Raw genomic sequence first — 16,762 nt, forward strand, 5'->3', positions numbered from 1 at the left:
ACCAGAGACTCACATGGAGAAACGAAATGAAATACCTTGGGGTGCTTATCGACAGCGACCTGGATTGGATTCCACATCTTCGACAGCAAGGAAAGAAGGCCAATGCAAACCTACAGAAGATGATGGCCATAGCAGGTCCGAGACGGGGAATTAACCAGAGGATGAGGAGAGTGTTCTATGACCAGGTGGCAACCGAGACAGTAACGTATGGAGCAGCCGCGTGGTACGCTAGCCCGACAGAGAAAATTAAAAGACAGCTCGATACCATCCAAAGAGGGTTCCAGTAGGGTGATTTTAGCGGTTTTGGTGCACAATAGGACTGCGCATTTGCTGCGCATCAAACAATAGGGCTCCCCACTTGCTGCGCATCAAACAATAGGGCTCCCCACTTGCTGCGCATCAAACAAATGGGTGCTTCGCACTTGTTGAGGCTCGCTAGATGGCGCTTCCTATGACGTCATTCCTAAATTATCGTTCTTGCCTATGACGTCATTCCCAAATTATCGTTTTTCAGGGGGGTCATTCCTAAATTAAACTTTATTTCCCAAGTGATGATTTTTTTCAGGGAACATTCCTAAATTAAACTTTTGAATTCATTTTCTGACTTAGAAAAAATTTGCTCCTAAATTAAACTTTATTTCCTGACTTGTTTTTTTTTTTTTTGGAGGGATGCTCCTAAATTTTTTTTTTCCATCCCAAGTGATGAGATTATTTCAAAGAGGGGTCATTCCTAAATTAATCTTTTCTTCCACAAATTATTGTTTTTTTACTGACTTAGTTATTTTTCTAATGATTTTTTTTTTTCATTCCTAAATTAAACTTTTTTTTTTCACATATCAAGCTGTAAAATAAAATTCCCTCAAAAAGAAATGTTATTGACTTTTCATCATACTCAAGCTGAAAAAAAAAAAATCACACGTAACTCAATTAATGACAGAAGCATTGATGATAAAGAAAATTAAATTTTAATGATACACAAAATAAATGAGAAAAAATATATATACAAGAATAAATGGAAAAAATATATATACAAAATAAATGGAAAAAAATATATACAAAATAAATGGAAAAAAATATATACAAAATAAATGGAAAAATATGTTAAAATAAATGGGAAAAAATATGTACATCAGTGTCCATGTAGCACTGTTCATCGAATGGCATAGTGGCCATACGCATATGTTTTAATGCCATCACCGAGAATATAGCGTTTATCGTCGCGAGGGCACAGCGACGTTTTGCGGAGGGCGACCGTTTGAAGTTTGTGGTTACTGGAGGAGATTTTTAGCATGGTGTTTTTGATCGAGGAGTTGTTGCGGAGGCAAGTCAGGTAGTCTTGATGTTTGAGATGCTTTTTGACGACCGCACGAACGACCCCTTTGGCGGTCTTCTTCTCCGCGACTGCTGTAATCATGCTGTACATTTTTGATCTTAATCCGACGAATTCCACAACGGGTTCGCCGCCGTTCTCGTCCTTCATGACGCCCACCACTTTTTTGTTGTGCAGGCTAAACAGAGGATGATCACCGGGATAGTTTGACGTGTCGAACCTGTGTAGCTCCTCCCTCATGTCTTTGTAAATGTCACCGGTTTTTATCTCGTAGAGGAATGAATCTGTGTCTGTGAACAAAACTTCCACACCGGGTCCGTACTTTTTCTTCATAAAATTATAATGGAAGTCCGCCATCAAGTGTTTGGACAGGTCCAAAATCGTGACACCGGTATATATGGGCCTGTCCAGATGGATTTTCGTCTTCAACATCTTGATGACGGCTAACTCACCGGTGATTATCCTGAAGCATTCGAATGCCGGGGATGATATTAGCTTCCTCAAGCTCTTCTGATTGTTGGCGAGACGGATGTCGACGTGCTTCCTCAAATTTTCTAGCGATTTCCCGTACACAGCGTTATTGAGGAGCTTATAGAAGTCCTTTTCGAATTCGCACCGGGCATTTTTCCTCTTTTCGGTGTTGAACGCTATGTACGGGCGTATCCAAGGCTCTTGTGTGAATTCGACTGCACGCCGAACACCCGTCAGCTTCATCCCCAGCGACGTGTATAACTTCAGGCACCGGTAATGGATGACGTAGGAAGTTTTGTTCATCAGATTTGGTGAGAGCTTTTTGGATGGTTTATCACCGGGTCTTCTGATGAATGGAGAGAGCATGTCACCAGTAATTTCAATGTTTTCTGCCGCCAAGGGGAAACAATTGTGCTCGTCGTGCAACTTCACCGGGTATTCCATGTCCACTTCTAAAATATACCCCTTGACGGCGTTGTCATCGATGTTGAGAAAATCGATGCTCTCGAGTTCACTGGGGGACAACCATCTAAAGTCTCTCACCGGGAGGGGCTCCATCATACACTTTCCGTATAAGTTGTTCACATCATAGTACATGATATATGATGTAGGTTCACTGGGGTTATAACCGGGTATTAACGGGTTGTTGGCTCGCGCATACCGCTTGGAGATCACTGAGACCCCACCTCGGATACCTTTCTCCATGAAGAGATGCATGTCCGGATCTGTTATCAATTCGAGCTTGACACCGGTCATTCGCAGACATGCGTTCCAGGCCAATCCCGGGGATGTGAACGTATGCACCGGGTCGATCTTGTAGTTTTCTTCGCAGAGTTTTCTAAAACTCTCGAACACATCCCCGAGAAGCAGCACGTCAGTCTTCACGTAGAGGTTGTGGTAATCACCGAGGTTGGAACACCGGAATTCTCTCCAAACGGTATGCGCATATGTATACTCGTCACTGGTTATATGTTGATCCCCCAGAGAGGTGTAAAAGGCCTCTCGTGGGGGCAGCACCGGATCTTCGAACTTCTCAAACGAGTCAACGTACTCGTACGGATAACATCCTTTACGTTGAAGAAGATGACTCGTAGCTCCAAAACATTTCTTCATGTTGTTGAAGTCACCGGGGTTCATCGCTTGCACGAGCGAATCCAACGACGCCGCCAAGAACTGGTTGGAATCCAGGAATCGCAGGCGACCGAGAGAAAAGGAGATAAATTTCTCCATATTCCTCCCGATCACCTGGATCCTGCGATCGGGGTACCGGGAAAGTCCTTGCATCAGGAAATGAGCGTCGTAGTTTTGTAAATTGTGAAATATAACCGGGATGTGACGTCTTAACCTGAGCTGGAGATTGCACTTCTGATGCAGCGCCGCTCTAAAACCACCGGTGATGTGACAGTGGTCACGAACCCTGTCGTCACCGAGTGGGCGGTCGCACACCATACAAGTGGTCGCATTCCCGAATCTCTCTTCATCTTCAGCTGTCATCTGCAGAGGCACCGGGTTGTCGAGCTTGCCCATAACCACTCGTTCTTCTTCGACGAGACACCGGAAGAAGACGTCCACGCAATCTTCACCCCTGTACACTGTGGGCTCTTTCACGTATACACCATCGGGCCCCACGACCGTATACGCGAATCCACAGGGGCGGTGAAGGCTCTTCTGGGTTGTGCTAGAGAGAGACGGGTTCGGCTTACAGCTGTCCACCTTCTCCAAGATCGCCTCAAAGTCCGCATATATGACGTATGGAACGTGCAGCTGGTAATGGTTGTTCTTGAAGAACATCACGTTGTCGTCTACACCGGGATACGTCACTCGTTGCAGACCGTGTGTCTGGCAAAGTGGTTCGTGCGCATTCAGCTGCTCGAGGGAGGAGAAGCGTTGCAAGCAATAATTGCAAAAGTGGGATGCACCTTCATACTTGGTCGTGTAGGAAAGCAAACGAGACATGTTTTGGATGAGGCAGTAGTGCGACGTTGTCTCGTTGCTGATGAACAAGAGGTTGATTGGTGTACCAGACACCACCTCACTAATCCTGAGAGGAAACACCTCTCCTCCCTCCAACCCAAAGACGTTAATGCGCACTGAATTCGCAGCTTCGAACCGTGGGATTTGTTTAAGTGTCACCGGGTATACTAATTCACTGGTATTCAATTCATTCTCATACTGAATATAGTTGAACACCCTTTCGGGGTTTTGTTTCACCGGGTGTAGGGCAGCCAGTACGCACCAGAGAAAGCATTTCTCATCATCGTTCTTTACATTTACCACTGCTCTTCTGCTGGCTACCCCCTTTGGCAGCGGAATATAAGTGGCGGCCGCTAGTGGTTGGTATTGCGTCGTGTTGAGCTCGAGCGAGAGCACGCGCTCGAGCACCCAACCACTTCCGCTGCCTTCAAAATCCTCTGTAGCCTGTTTAACCTTATTGAACGCTATTTGAAGGTACTCGTCAATTTGGTCAACGGTTAGTGTGGTGAGCATCTTACTCCGAAGATACCCGTTGCAGAACTCGTCCTCACCGTCACTTCCTTTCCTGGAAAATACAGCAGTCGCGACGATGTTCCATTTCAATGACCGATGTGTGGCCATATCCTCCCTCAACAGCCGCGTCAACTCCTCTCTGACGCTGTCGAGGAAGGTGGTCATATCCATTTCGGTGTCTGGGGTGGGGATCAATTCGTGCGTCGACAACATGTCGAGTGCGCGCCTGACTTGCCCTCCTCCTCCTAGCTGTGCTCCTCCTTGGGGTGCTCCAAGCTGCTGCTGTGCCCCATGGCTCGGTGATGGCCGCTGTGGTGGTGCTCCTCCTTGCGCCCACTGTGGGGACGCATCATGCTGGGGTGGTCCTGCTCGGTGATGGCTCGGTGATGGCCTCTGTGGTGGTGCTCCTTGTGCCCACTGTGGGGGCACACCATGCTGGGGTGGCGCACCATGCCCCATGGCACGCTGGTGGCGCATCAAATCGCTCTTGCGGTGAAACGCTGCATCGCACACCAAACACTTGTGGCGACGCTCGCCATGCGTTAGCCTGTGCTGATTCAGATTCCTACGCAAGGAAAACTCCTTACCACACGTCTCGCATAGATGACGCTCCTGAAAAACAAATAAAAAGGTAACGTAACACACGTAAGTCTAACACATGAAGAAATGGAGGAGAGGTATAGAAACCCACGTCTTCCCGCTAGTTTCGGTGGCGTATCCGCCCTCAAACGCGTGTTAAATAAACCTAAAAAAGAAATTAGTGATTGGTTGGCTGGCGAGAGAGCGTACACGTTGCACAAACCAATTAAAAAAGTATTTCCCCGCAACAAAACAATAGTGGCTGGTCTAAACAGTCAATTTCAAGTCGATTTGGTGGACATGCGTAATCTGGCACCTCACAACGAGGGCTACAACTATCTTCTCACGTGCATCGACGTCTTTTCCAAGTACGGTTTCGTCGTGCCTCTCAAAAGGAAAACCGGTGACAGCGTGGCCAAAGCTTTAGAAAGCATCTTTCAACAACGTCAACCAGTGGCGCTACAGAGCGATAAGGGGCGCGAATTTATAGCGTCACCAGTCCAGCGCTACCTCAAGCGTCAAGGTGTAAAGTTTTTCACTACGGAGAACGAACAGATAAAGGCCAGCGTGGTGGAAAGATGGAACAGGTCTCTCAGAAACTGGATGTACAAGTACTTCACTGCCAAGAACACGTATCGCTACATCGACATGATCGTAGACCTCGTGTGGAGTTACAATCACAGGTATCACAGGTCTATAAAAATGAGGCCCGTGGACGTGAACCCCGGAAACGAGCCGGAGGTGTGGAACAATCTCTATGGGGATACACCCAAGAAACAAGATTGCAAGTTTAAAGTGGGTGATCACGTGCGCATCACAAGATCAAAACACACCTTCGAGAGGGGGTACGATTCTAATTTCACCGAAGAGATATTCGTGGTGACCGAGTGCGTGAAAAGGGAAATTCCCGTTTACAAGCTCGAGGACCTGATGGGGGAAGAAATCAAGGGCACATTCTACGCTGAAGAGATGGTAGGTGTAAAGATGGGAGAAAAATTTCCGATTGAAAAAGTTTTAAAGAAGAGGAGAAGAAAAGGAATTATTCAATACCTCGTGAAATTTCGGGGGTATCCGAAAAAATTCAACGCGTGGGTGGTCCTATAAAAACCCGGAAACAGTGCGCGCATCTGTCATTTCAGAGATGGCTTCTTTCTATCTCACTCTACCCAGCGATGCTTCCAGAGACTTTTTTCCCGACAACACGCTCTCGAGTTTCGTGGTTAAACTTCCAAACACCCTGGAATTCGAATCCGAGATGGAAGTCGCACTGTCGGAGATAATTTATCCCCATTCATTCCACAACATCACTCAAGAGACAAACACTTTCGAATTCGATGTCGGAAACAAGATAATGAAGACCGGTCGCATAGCCCCGGGTTTCTACGAGACGACCCCCGAACTGATCAAAGCCATATCCACTCAAAATTTTCAAGACAAGATTGGTGTGACGTACAATAAAATCACGAAAAAAGTTAAGGTGAACCTCAAGAAAGACACCAAGCTCAGTCTCAGACACGGTATAGCCGAAAACCTGGGTTTCGAACCCGGCCTGATAGAGGGTCCGACCATAGTCGAGGGTTCTTTCACAGCCGATCCTAAATTAGACTTTCATCTCTTGTACGTGTACTGCAACCTGGTCGAACCTCAGGTCGTGGGTAACACCTACGCCCCGCTACTGAGAATCGTGAAAACTAGCGGTCAGGACGGGGATATCGTCAGCGTGTCTTTCGAACGCGCCCATTACGTGCCGCTGGCCAGAAAGAGTTTCGACATCGTTCACATGTATTTAAGGACGCACATGGGCAAGTTTTTCACATTTCAACGTGGAAAGGTGATAGTGAAACTACACTTTAGACTGCGACATGCATTATAAACCGTACCGGAGCTGTGCACACAGCATCAACGATTATTATCTCGCTCAGGCTGGAAACGGACTCGGATATTATCAGGGTAGCGCCCTGCAGAGGGGGTATGGTCTCGGATCTATATTCAGCTCTCTCTTCAGATCGGCCGTGCCCCTGTTGAAACGCGGTGCCAAGGCAGTCGGTTCTCAACTGTTGCGCTCTGGTGTGGATTTCGCCAACGACATAGTTCAAGGAAAAGACGCAAAGATCGCAGCTCGCGATCGTGCCAAGGAAGCCGGAAGGTCCCTCACGGATAAGGGGGCCAATAAAATCAAGTCCATGCTCGGAGGAAAGAATAAAAGGAAGAGACTCGTCAAGAAAACCGTCAGTAAGAAGAAAGCTAGAAAGCTGTCGACACCCGATATATTCAGCGATGGTTTTTTTAATCCACGAAAATTCTCATGAGTGTTTGAAAAGCGAAGCCGACCTGTTCACGGTGCCGCCCACGGAAACCTCTATAGAATCAGCCGAATGGGTCCAGTACCATCCGATATCTCAAGTGCGCGATTCGGGGGCCCCCATCGAATTTCACGTGGCCGGAAGTGCGGAAGAATACGTAGACCTTTCCGCCACTCAGCTGTATGTCAGAGTAAAGGTGACAAAACCAGAAACCGCCGAAGCGGTCTCGACGGCGAATAATTTCTTGCATACCCTTTTCTCTCAGATTGACGTCACGTTGAATGGAAGAACGCTCACAAACTCATCACACACTTATCCGTATCGAGCTTACCTGGAAACGCTGCTTAACTACGGATCGGATGCAAAGAAAGGACCCCTGACAGCCGAGGGCTACTACAAGGACACTGCAGGTCACATGTCTGACCTAACCAAGAACGAGGGGGCCAAGAAAAGAGCTAAACTCTTGGAAAACTCTTTCGAAATGATGGGCGTACCTCACGTCGACATATTCTATCAACCGAAGCTGATGCTCTCTCTGGTGGACTTGAAGATGAGACTGGTTCGCTCGAAACCCGAGTTCTTTCTGATCACAGCTGCTGAGGGTTGCGACGTGGTGATCGAGCAAGCGAGTATTTTTATGCGTAAAGTAAGAATGAACCCGGCTGTGGCTGTAGCGCATGCCATGGCGCTCGAGAAAACAACAGCCAAATATTGCATTAACCGCGTGATATGCAAGGTTTATTCGATATCCATGGGGAGTATGAGTTTCGTTCAAGATAACGTATTTCTCGGGGTCATGCCCAAGAGATTGGTGATTGGTATGGTGGACACGGAAGCATTCAACGGAACGTTCAATTTGAACCCCTTCGACTTCAAGCACAACAACGTCAACTTTGTCTGTGTTTCTATCGATGGAAGACCAGTACCCCATACACCACTTCAACCCGACTTTAGGAACAAGCACGTCATCAGAGCCTACAACACGCTCTTCGTAGGCACCGGTAGACCCGGTGAAGATAAGGGATGCGACGTGAGCAGAGTAGAATACGAAACCGGCGGTTACTGCCTCTTCGCCTTCAACCTGATACCCGACATGAGCGACTGCGGACACGTGCACCTACAAAAGCAGGGCAATCTGCGAGTGGAACTCAAGTTCTCCTCAGCCTTGATCAAGACCGTGTCGGTTATCATATTCGCCGAATTCGAATCGCTGGTGGAAATAACAAAGTCCAGAAGCGTCTTGTGTGACTTTGCGGGATGAACACTAAACAGATAGAGCGAGCCCTCTCGACACACCCCCACACCCGAAAGGCTTTCCTAGGTGTTTTTGCGAGCGATAACTTACCCGAAAACGTGATCAAGTATCCCGCTGCACTGGTTGTGAATACAGACAGAGAGAACGAACCCGGAACGCATTGGTTGGCTATTTACATCGAAAACGAAGCGAGAGCTGATTTCTTTGACTCTTACGGGAACCCACCCACTTACTTCAAGAAGGGGGACATAAACAGATTTCTACGCCGCTACTCACGCGTCGACTACAATGACGTCATGCTGCAATCAGATAAGACAACCGTGTGCGGACACTACGTGATTTTTTTTATCTATTCTCGATGTATCGGCGAAAGTATGAATAACATTGTATCGCGTTTTAATATGCAAAACGATATGCGCGTTGCAAGCTTTGTAAAGAAAAATTTTTCTGTTAAATAAAAGAGAAAAAAAATTCATTCATTTGTCATTTACTATGGAACCTTTCAAGCTGACACATCCGAGCACCGTGCTCATTGCCGGACCCACCGGTTCGGGAAAAACATATTTTCTCAGAGAACTATTAAAACACAGAAACGAAATGTTTCGAGAGCCTCGTCCGAAACGAGTTATATGGTTTTACGGCGAATATCAGACTTTGTTCGAAGACATGGAGGACCACGTGGAATTTCGAGAGGGAAGCAATTTCGAAAGCGTGGAAGAAGACAGCTTGGTGATTTTAGATGACCTCATGAACGAGCTATCGGGCGAGAAAAAATTAGCAAACCTTTTCACAAAGTACAGTCACCACAGAAAATTGACCGTGATTTTCATAGTGCAGAACGTGTTTCACCAGGGGCGGGAAATGAGAAACGTTTCTCTGAACGCGCAATATATGTTTCTATTCAAAAATAGAAGAGATGTCAGTCAGGTGACCCACCTGGGACGTCAGCTGTTTCCCAATAAAATCAAATTTTTCAACGAGGTGTTCGAGGATAGCACGAAAAAACCGTATTCGTATTTAATGGTTGATTTACGACCCGAGACGGAGGAGGAAATGCGCCTGCGCACTAACGTGTTACCGGGGCAGACGCAATATATCTATAAACCCAGGAAATGAAACTTTCCATTTTCGAACATGACGGCTGTGATAGAGGTCGAGGGTTTCCAGCTGTCGGATAGAACATTCATAATCAAGGAGTTGGCATGGTGTTTCATGCATTCGAGAGAAAATTTTCACTATGTATATAAACCGCCCAAAAAGTTTTCGGAATTATCTCCTAGAGATAGACACCAGTGCCTCTACGTCACCAACAACATACACGAAATATCGTGGTCGGCTGGTGATGTACCTTTTGAAATGCTGGAGCGGCATTTGCAGCGATTATCAAAAGTCGTATTGTATACTAAGGGCCACGACAAGTGTCGGATGCTACTGCAGCAGTACGGGTTAAAAGTTTATAATCTAGATGCGATTCTCTGCCCCAACATTGTGGACTTGCCAGAAGTGAGCGCGAACTGTTTTCTCCACGAAAACATGATAAAGCACTGCGCGCTGAAGAAGGCTATAGCATATAGCACATGGTTGGAATAAAAACATCGTTATTTTAAAGTATGGCATTGGAGAAGCAACAAGTACTCCGTCTACTCTCTGCCTGTCCGAGGAATAAACGCAAAGACTTGTTGAAGAAATTACCGAAATCGGCGTTAAAGACGGTCTGCGAGTGCTCGCTCAATATTTTGAAGGGTGTCATTCCGTTATCCCCGAAACAGAAAAATAAACTGAAAAGACATAAAAATACACTTCGCAAACTTGCCTGCAAAAAGACGCCGCTGTACGAGAAAAAGCGCGTGCTCATTCAGAAAGGAGGTTTCTTGTTCCAGTTAATCCCTGCCGCTATACAAACCCTCGCAACTTTGTTCATGAAATAATGGAATACGCTCGAAAATACGCTTTGATCCCAGAAAATTTGTTATCGCGTCACGTCACCACAAAAGAGCAGCTTTCTGAGTTGGACAACGAGATGTTGAAAATACTTCGAAGCAAGGAGCCCGAAGCTATAAAAATTAAACTCTATCAGAATCTGCTGAACAAGAGAATCAACGTAGCCGAGAATAATCCACCGGCAATTCAAGAAGAGAAGAAAGTTGACGAATCACCGATAGCTCTGATTTCTGTCCCGAAATCGCAAAGGGGACACTCGGAAAAAATTATCACACATATAAATAAGCATCCGAACATATTAAAGATTAATTCTAACGGCTCGATCGTTTATAAGAGCAGGCTCGTCAAAGGAAGCGACATTCGTGAGTTGATATCAAGTGTGCTCGGTCGGAGAAAATCACCCGTGGTGGGTCAAGAGATTTTCCTGAAAGCGCTAGAAGAAACCGGAGCTCCGAGAGATTATATAAAAAATCCATTCTTGAAACATAATTGGTTAGAGCTTTGAAAAATGGCTACAGAAGAAAACAAGGCTGATGTTCCGTCATTCGATCTACCTAGCTGCTGGTCCTTGGAGAGCCAAGTGATAAGACACAAGAGAATTTATACGATAATCATACTCCTGCTGTTTGTATTATTCACATCAATTGCTACGTTCACATATAAAACCCAAATGAACTATGAAAGATGTAATTCCTCTCTTCCGCTGGGAGGAAATATTTTTCTCACGTATTGTAATAAAACATATGATATACGTTATTTCAACGGAAATGCGCCTACTACGAAAGCTGTTAATCTAACTAATGCGCAAATGTATAAATTGATTCACGAGTCTGCTGATGTACAATTGAATAAAAAAATTTCTATTTGAATTCTTGTGTCGTTTTGAAATTGTTTCGCGACATGAAATTCCCAGATGTTTCGCAGCTCTACCATTAAATAAAGTTTAAATACCTTACATGAAATAAATTTAACTTGAAATAAATTTACGCCTGAGAAATTGTTTCGCGACATGAAATACAACTGAATAATTTTTTTTTCGATGAATGAAAATTTAACTCGCGACATAAATAAATTTGATTTGAAATTAAATTTAACTCGAAATAAAATTTAACTTGTAATGAAATTCCCAGATGTTTCGCAGCTCTACCATTAAATAAATGAGTTTAAATACCTTACATGAAATAAATTCAACTCGAAATAAAATTTACTCCTGAAAATTAATTTGGAATAAAATTTAACGCGCGATAATTTAAAAAAACAACTAACCTCTTTCTTCTTCTTCTCTGACGGAGCATATCCACTTGGTCCAGCTTCTACTGGCGCAGGACGCTTCAGGCATTGCTGGATGAAATTCTCCTCATCCTCAATCATTAATTTTATATCGCGATCACTAACTAAATCCTCGTTGAGACATTCATTGACGAAATTATCGTCATTTTCCAACAATCTAACTAATTCTTCTTTACTTATACCGAAATCGATAAAACTAGCCATTGCGCGAACGTACGAAGCGAAAGCTAAAAAACTTGATGCTGTCTGGACAAAACTCAAAAACGAAGTGAGAGGATCTGCAAAGAAGATGATACTTTTAATGAGATAAAGGGTTAGGAAGCGATAACGAGTCTCGTGTGCTATGCGTCATTACTCGGGCAGACAGTACTCATATAGTTATCAGTGTCGCGTGCAGAATAATCGAAGCAACGCGAGTGATGCATACTCACGTCAATATCATTATCAGTGATTTATGTAACATTGGATAGTGTATCGTTAGATATTGGTACTGTATCAGTGATGCATGCTCACATGAATATATTGTATCAGTGATTCACGTGAATGAGATAGTGATGCTACTCACATCATTATCAGTGATTCATGTAACATTGGATAGTGTATCATTAGATATTGGTACTGTATCAGTGATGCATGCTCACATGAATATATTGTATTAGTGATTCACGTGAATGAGATAGTGATGCTACTGGGTGCACTTTGAGATTCACAGTATATTCCTATACTTATGCTTATCAACTGCAACTGCAGTATATAAACTGCGGGACAGACACAATTCCTTAACTTAGTTCTCTCGCTCGCTTGGATACACTTCTCTCTCCGCAACTTGGTAAGATTTTTTTTTTTCTATGGCTTCTTGCGTGTTAGATTTTGAGGGATTCTTGCTTAAAAGTGGGATATATGTTGTTAAGGAAATGGCTTGCTTTGATTTAAGCACAGGGAGAGTATATCACTCTCTCTACAAGCCGCCATTCTCTAGCAAGGAGCTATCCGAAGAAGATTTCCCACAAATGCTCTGGGTTAGCAGAAATCTTCTTAATATTAGATGGGGGGAAGGGCTTTTCGATTATAATTTAATGAAAATTCATCTCACCACTGTTAATAACAGATATAGTTGCATTTATGTGAACTGCAGGCAAAAAAAAAAATTTCTAGAGCAACGATTCAACCTGGAGACAGTGAAAGTCTTAAACTTCCCAAAATCCTTGACTTCTTGCGGGTTTCACCCTCTGCAAAAAGGGCATTGCGCAAGAAGCAAGGTCGTAGCATGCGCTGAATGGTTAGATGCATAAAAATTTAATTTTGTAAAATAATAATAATAATAAAAATTTAAAAAACTTAAAAAAAAAAAAAACTTCTGTTAAAATATATATTTCGCAATTTTTTTTTTTTTTCATCTTGAGAGTTGCGGAGAGAGACTGTATGCGTTGTTTTCATTTAGACAGATGGAAAGCCTCCGCTATGAATACGCTCGGAACGTACTGGATACTTCCGTTGCGATACTACACCAGCTCGAATCTGAAATCGTGTACCGTCCAGCAGAGGAATGCGTCTTCAAGTTTGGCGACAAGACTTATCCGATGCCCAGACAGCATGCTGGGTATGGTGACGCTGGCCTACACTACACCTTTTCCGGAATGACCCTCCAGGCCCAACCGTGGACACCTCTCCTCTTGGATTTGAAAGCCGTGGTCGAGAGCATCTCAGGCCATGACTACAACTTTGTTGTCGTCAACCGATACTCTGATGGAACCAAGAGCATCTCCCCGCATTCCGATGACGAATCACAGCTCGTCAAAGATTACCCCATCGCTTGCCTCTCCCTGGGCGCTGAAAGAAAGCTCGTGTTCTCTCGACGGGGGCACCAATCCGTGGACCGAATCCTGGAACACAACAGCCTGCTGACGATGCTACCTCCAACCAACCAGCTGTGGCGTCACGCGATACCTAAAGACCCAAAAGTAAAAGACGTCCGACTCAGCCTGACGTTCCGGAAAATGGTTTCGAGTAACAAGCGCCCATCACCGAACACTCAACCACCATCGGCTAAGAGATCTCGCAGCAGTGGATTCAATAAGGAAGCGCCGCCTCCCAACATCTTTCACGTGAAGGAGAACTTTTTCGTCAGCGTCGTGATCTTCAGTGGTGAAGTGCGCGTACATATTCGAGAATTTTTCGAACGCGATGGACTCATGCACCCAGCTAAAAATGGAGTGACTCTTTCGCCGTACGTGTGGGAATGTTTGAGAACCGAATTCTCTCGTCGTACTATGCTGCAACGCGTTGATAGAACTTTCCTAGTGTCGGAGAACCTGATCGTGGACTACAGCGGTGATGATGTGCTAATTCAAACTCTACATCGCGGGGACAACAAAATTTTCAAGTGCACCGAAAACCCCCTCAAAATGACTTTCCAGGCAATCGAGGCACTCTTCTGGAGCGAGGATGATAAACCACTTCATACCGTGATCAGTGAGCTCGTGCAGAAAACGCTCTGCTTGGACTATCTGAAAGTGTGTGTGCGCGAAAACCAAACTAAAGGAACGAGTTCTATGGATATCACCGACATTTTGGCTAAATTGGTGAGTGAAAAACTTTTTGCTAGCATCGAAAAAATTGTTGACTGCCATGGGTGTTCCATGGGATATGCTAATCAGTTGGGTCATGAATGTCTGCAGTTGAATGATAATTTAATGTTTTATAAATATTTTGATCATGCTTTAACCCTGATTGACTTTCGCGAAGTCGCTAAAACTCTGGCGGAAAATTACGATGTAGCGGAAAAATGTTTTAATGCGATTGATTTTGATGTTTTGAAATCTAAGATAGAAGAAATTTATTTGAAATAAATGAAAATCATATAAAATGACTTTGTATTTTATTGCTCCTTTGGTTTATTTTTACTTTTCAGCTTGGACATACAAAAGTTTATTTGTGACTTGAAAAAAATTTTATTTTAAAATTAATGAAACGATTCATCTTTGTTTAGTTTAGAAAATAAAGTTTAATTTAGGAATGAAAAAATCATCAGAAAATAAAGTTTAATGTAGGAAAGATCCCCAAGTTAGAAAAAAAAAAAAAGTCTGAAATTAAACGATAATTTGGGAAAGATCCTTCTCTTTGGTGATATCTTCGAAGTGACGTTATGGGAAAATCTTGGGATAGAAAAAAATTAAGTTAGAAAATGCATCCCTCCAAAAAATAACAAAGTCAGAAAATAAAGTTTAATTTAGGAATGACCCCTCTTTGAAATAATCTCATCACTTGGGAAGTCAGAAAATAAACGATAATTTGGGAAAGAGTTGAAAGAACGGTAATGAACTTTAAATTTCCCAGGGTGTTGAGAAAAAAAAAAAAAACCAAGTCAGAAAATAAAGTTTAATTTAGGAGCAAATTTTTTCTAAGTCAGAAAATGAATTCAAAAGTTTAATTTAGGAATGAAAAAAAAAATCATTAGAAAAATAACTAAGTCAGTAAAAAAACAATAATTTGTGGAAGAAAAGATTAATTTAGGAATGACCCCTCTTTGAAATAATCTCATCACTTGGGATGGAAAAAAAAAAATTTAGGAGCATCCCTCCAAAAAAAAAAAAAAAACAAGTCAGGAAATAAAGTTTAATTTAGGAGCAAATTTTTTCTAAGTCAGAAAATGAATTCAAAAGTTTAATTTAGGAATGTTCCCTGAAAAAAAATCATCACTTGGGAAATAAAGTTTAATTTAGGAATGACCCCCCTGAAAAACGATAATTTGGGAATGACGTCATAGGCAAGAACGATAATTTAGGAATGACGTCATAGGAAGCGCCATCTAGCGAGCCTCAACAAGTGCGAAGCACCCATTTGTTTGATGCGCAGCAAGTGGGGAGCCCTATTGTTTGATGCGCAGCAAGTGGGGAGCCCTATTGTTTGATGCGCAGCAAATGGGGAGCCCTATTGTGCACCAAAACCGCTAAAATCACCCTACTGGTTCCTGTTCTTTATGACAAGGGCGTATCACGAAATATCGACGGCGGCAATGCAGAGCATAGCAGGAGTACTCCCCCCCCCCCCCCCCACTAAGTTTGCATACTGACTTCGTATGCGTATGCAAATCAGCGAGAATATCCAGACTCAACAGAAAGGTGACAGTTGCAGAAAATCTGATAGTACCAGAGGAGGTGGAGGGAAGAGCTATAGGATGGGGCGACCAACCAGCTAACGAAATCCAGGAGCAACAGGTCGTAACGACGGAGCGAGAAGAAGCCATCTCATACGAGGGAAGGACAATATTTACGGATGGGTCCAAGACGGATACGTGGAGTATCAAGGGGGTGAAAGAGTCAAATCCTGGAGAGAGAAACTGAGAGAGGAATGCACGGTATTTCAAGCAGAGCTGTGGGCGATCCGAAAAGCAATGAAACAACGGGAGGATAATTTGGAGAAGATGACCATATATTCAGACAGTAAATCAAGCTTGGAAGCTATCAGGGACCCTTTAACAAGACACGAAGATGCTAGAGCCATAAGAAGAATACTGAAAGAGAGGAGGAATGTAGCACTGAGGTGGGTGAGAGGCCATGTGGGCGAACGTGGAAACGATTAGGCAGATCAGTTGGCGCGGGAAGCGACGAAACTGGAGACCCAGGAGAAGAAGATCCCTGCGGCAACGGTCGAAAGAATAATTAAAGGGCAGACAGTAGTGGAATGGCAGAAGCAATGTAATGATCCAAAAACAAACGGACGGCTTATTCATAGAGTCATCCCAAAAGTCCAGTGGAAAGAACGTTACTGGAGTAGGGAAAAGACAATGTTCTTCTCGGGCCATGGACCGTTTCCCACCAACTTCAAGCGTTTCAAAATTTCCGACGACGAGCAGTGTAATGCGACCGCTCTCTCGCAGGCGAACGAAGCAACGTGCTAGTTGGCTTAAACACAGCACAATATTTCACATTACAGTCCGTACTATATTTAATATACAGGGCGCATAAGTCCAATCTGAGTTGGACACGTGATTTGGATACTTTTTCTAGTTGGGTGTATGTCTCTAAGACTAATGGCTCACCAGTAAAGTGCCATACGCCCTGTTACACATGCAGCCTCCAAATACACGTAAAAAAAATAGCTCGA

General features: G+C 43.9%; 2 protein-coding genes across 2 annotated transcripts; one reads left to right on the plus strand and one right to left on the minus strand.

The window, feature by feature from the left end:
* Positions 1-946: 946 nt before the first annotated feature.
* On the minus strand, positions 947-11,860 carry LOC149070696 (uncharacterized). The gene is made up of 2 exons (XM_089248301.1): positions 11,633-11,860; positions 947-4,900 (listed from the first exon to the last, which is right to left on the minus strand). The coding sequence occupies exons 1-2, from the start codon at positions 11,858-11,860 to the stop codon at positions 1,151-1,153; spliced, it is 3,978 nt and encodes a 1,325-aa protein (XP_089104427.1). The 3' UTR covers positions 947-1,150.
* Positions 11,861-11,916: 56 nt separating this feature from the next.
* LOC149070697 (uncharacterized) lies at positions 11,917-15,191 on the plus strand. Its single transcript, XM_089248302.1, has 2 exons — positions 11,917-12,485; positions 13,098-15,191. Exon 2 carries the CDS (start codon positions 13,102-13,104, stop codon positions 14,503-14,505), a length of 1,404 nt encoding a protein of 467 aa, XP_089104428.1. The 5' UTR covers positions 11,917-12,485; positions 13,098-13,101; the 3' UTR covers positions 14,506-15,191.
* Positions 15,192-16,762: the final 1,571 nt, after the last annotated feature.

This window comes from Pholcus phalangioides, unplaced genomic scaffold, assembly GCF_987345545.1.
Source record: "Pholcus phalangioides strain wild (caught in Gottingen) unplaced genomic scaffold, Ppha-v1.0 ptg000020l_1, whole genome shotgun sequence".
NCBI lineage: Eukaryota > Metazoa > Arthropoda > Arachnida > Araneae > Pholcidae > Pholcus > Pholcus phalangioides.

Excerpts from the sequence above, each read along its gene's own strand:
- LOC149070696 (XM_089248301.1), bottom strand. The coding sequence starts at position 11,860 with ATGGCTAGTTTTATCGATTTCGGTATAAGTAAAGAAGAATTAGTTAGA. Across the intron at positions 4,901-11,632 it reads CAGAGAAGAAGAAGAAAGAG|GAGCGTCATCTATGCGAGAC; the intron begins GTTAGTTGTTTT and ends TTTGTTTTTCAG.
- LOC149070697 (XM_089248302.1), top strand. The coding sequence starts at position 13,102 with ATGGAAAGCCTCCGCTATGAATACGCTCGGAACGTACTGGATACTTCC.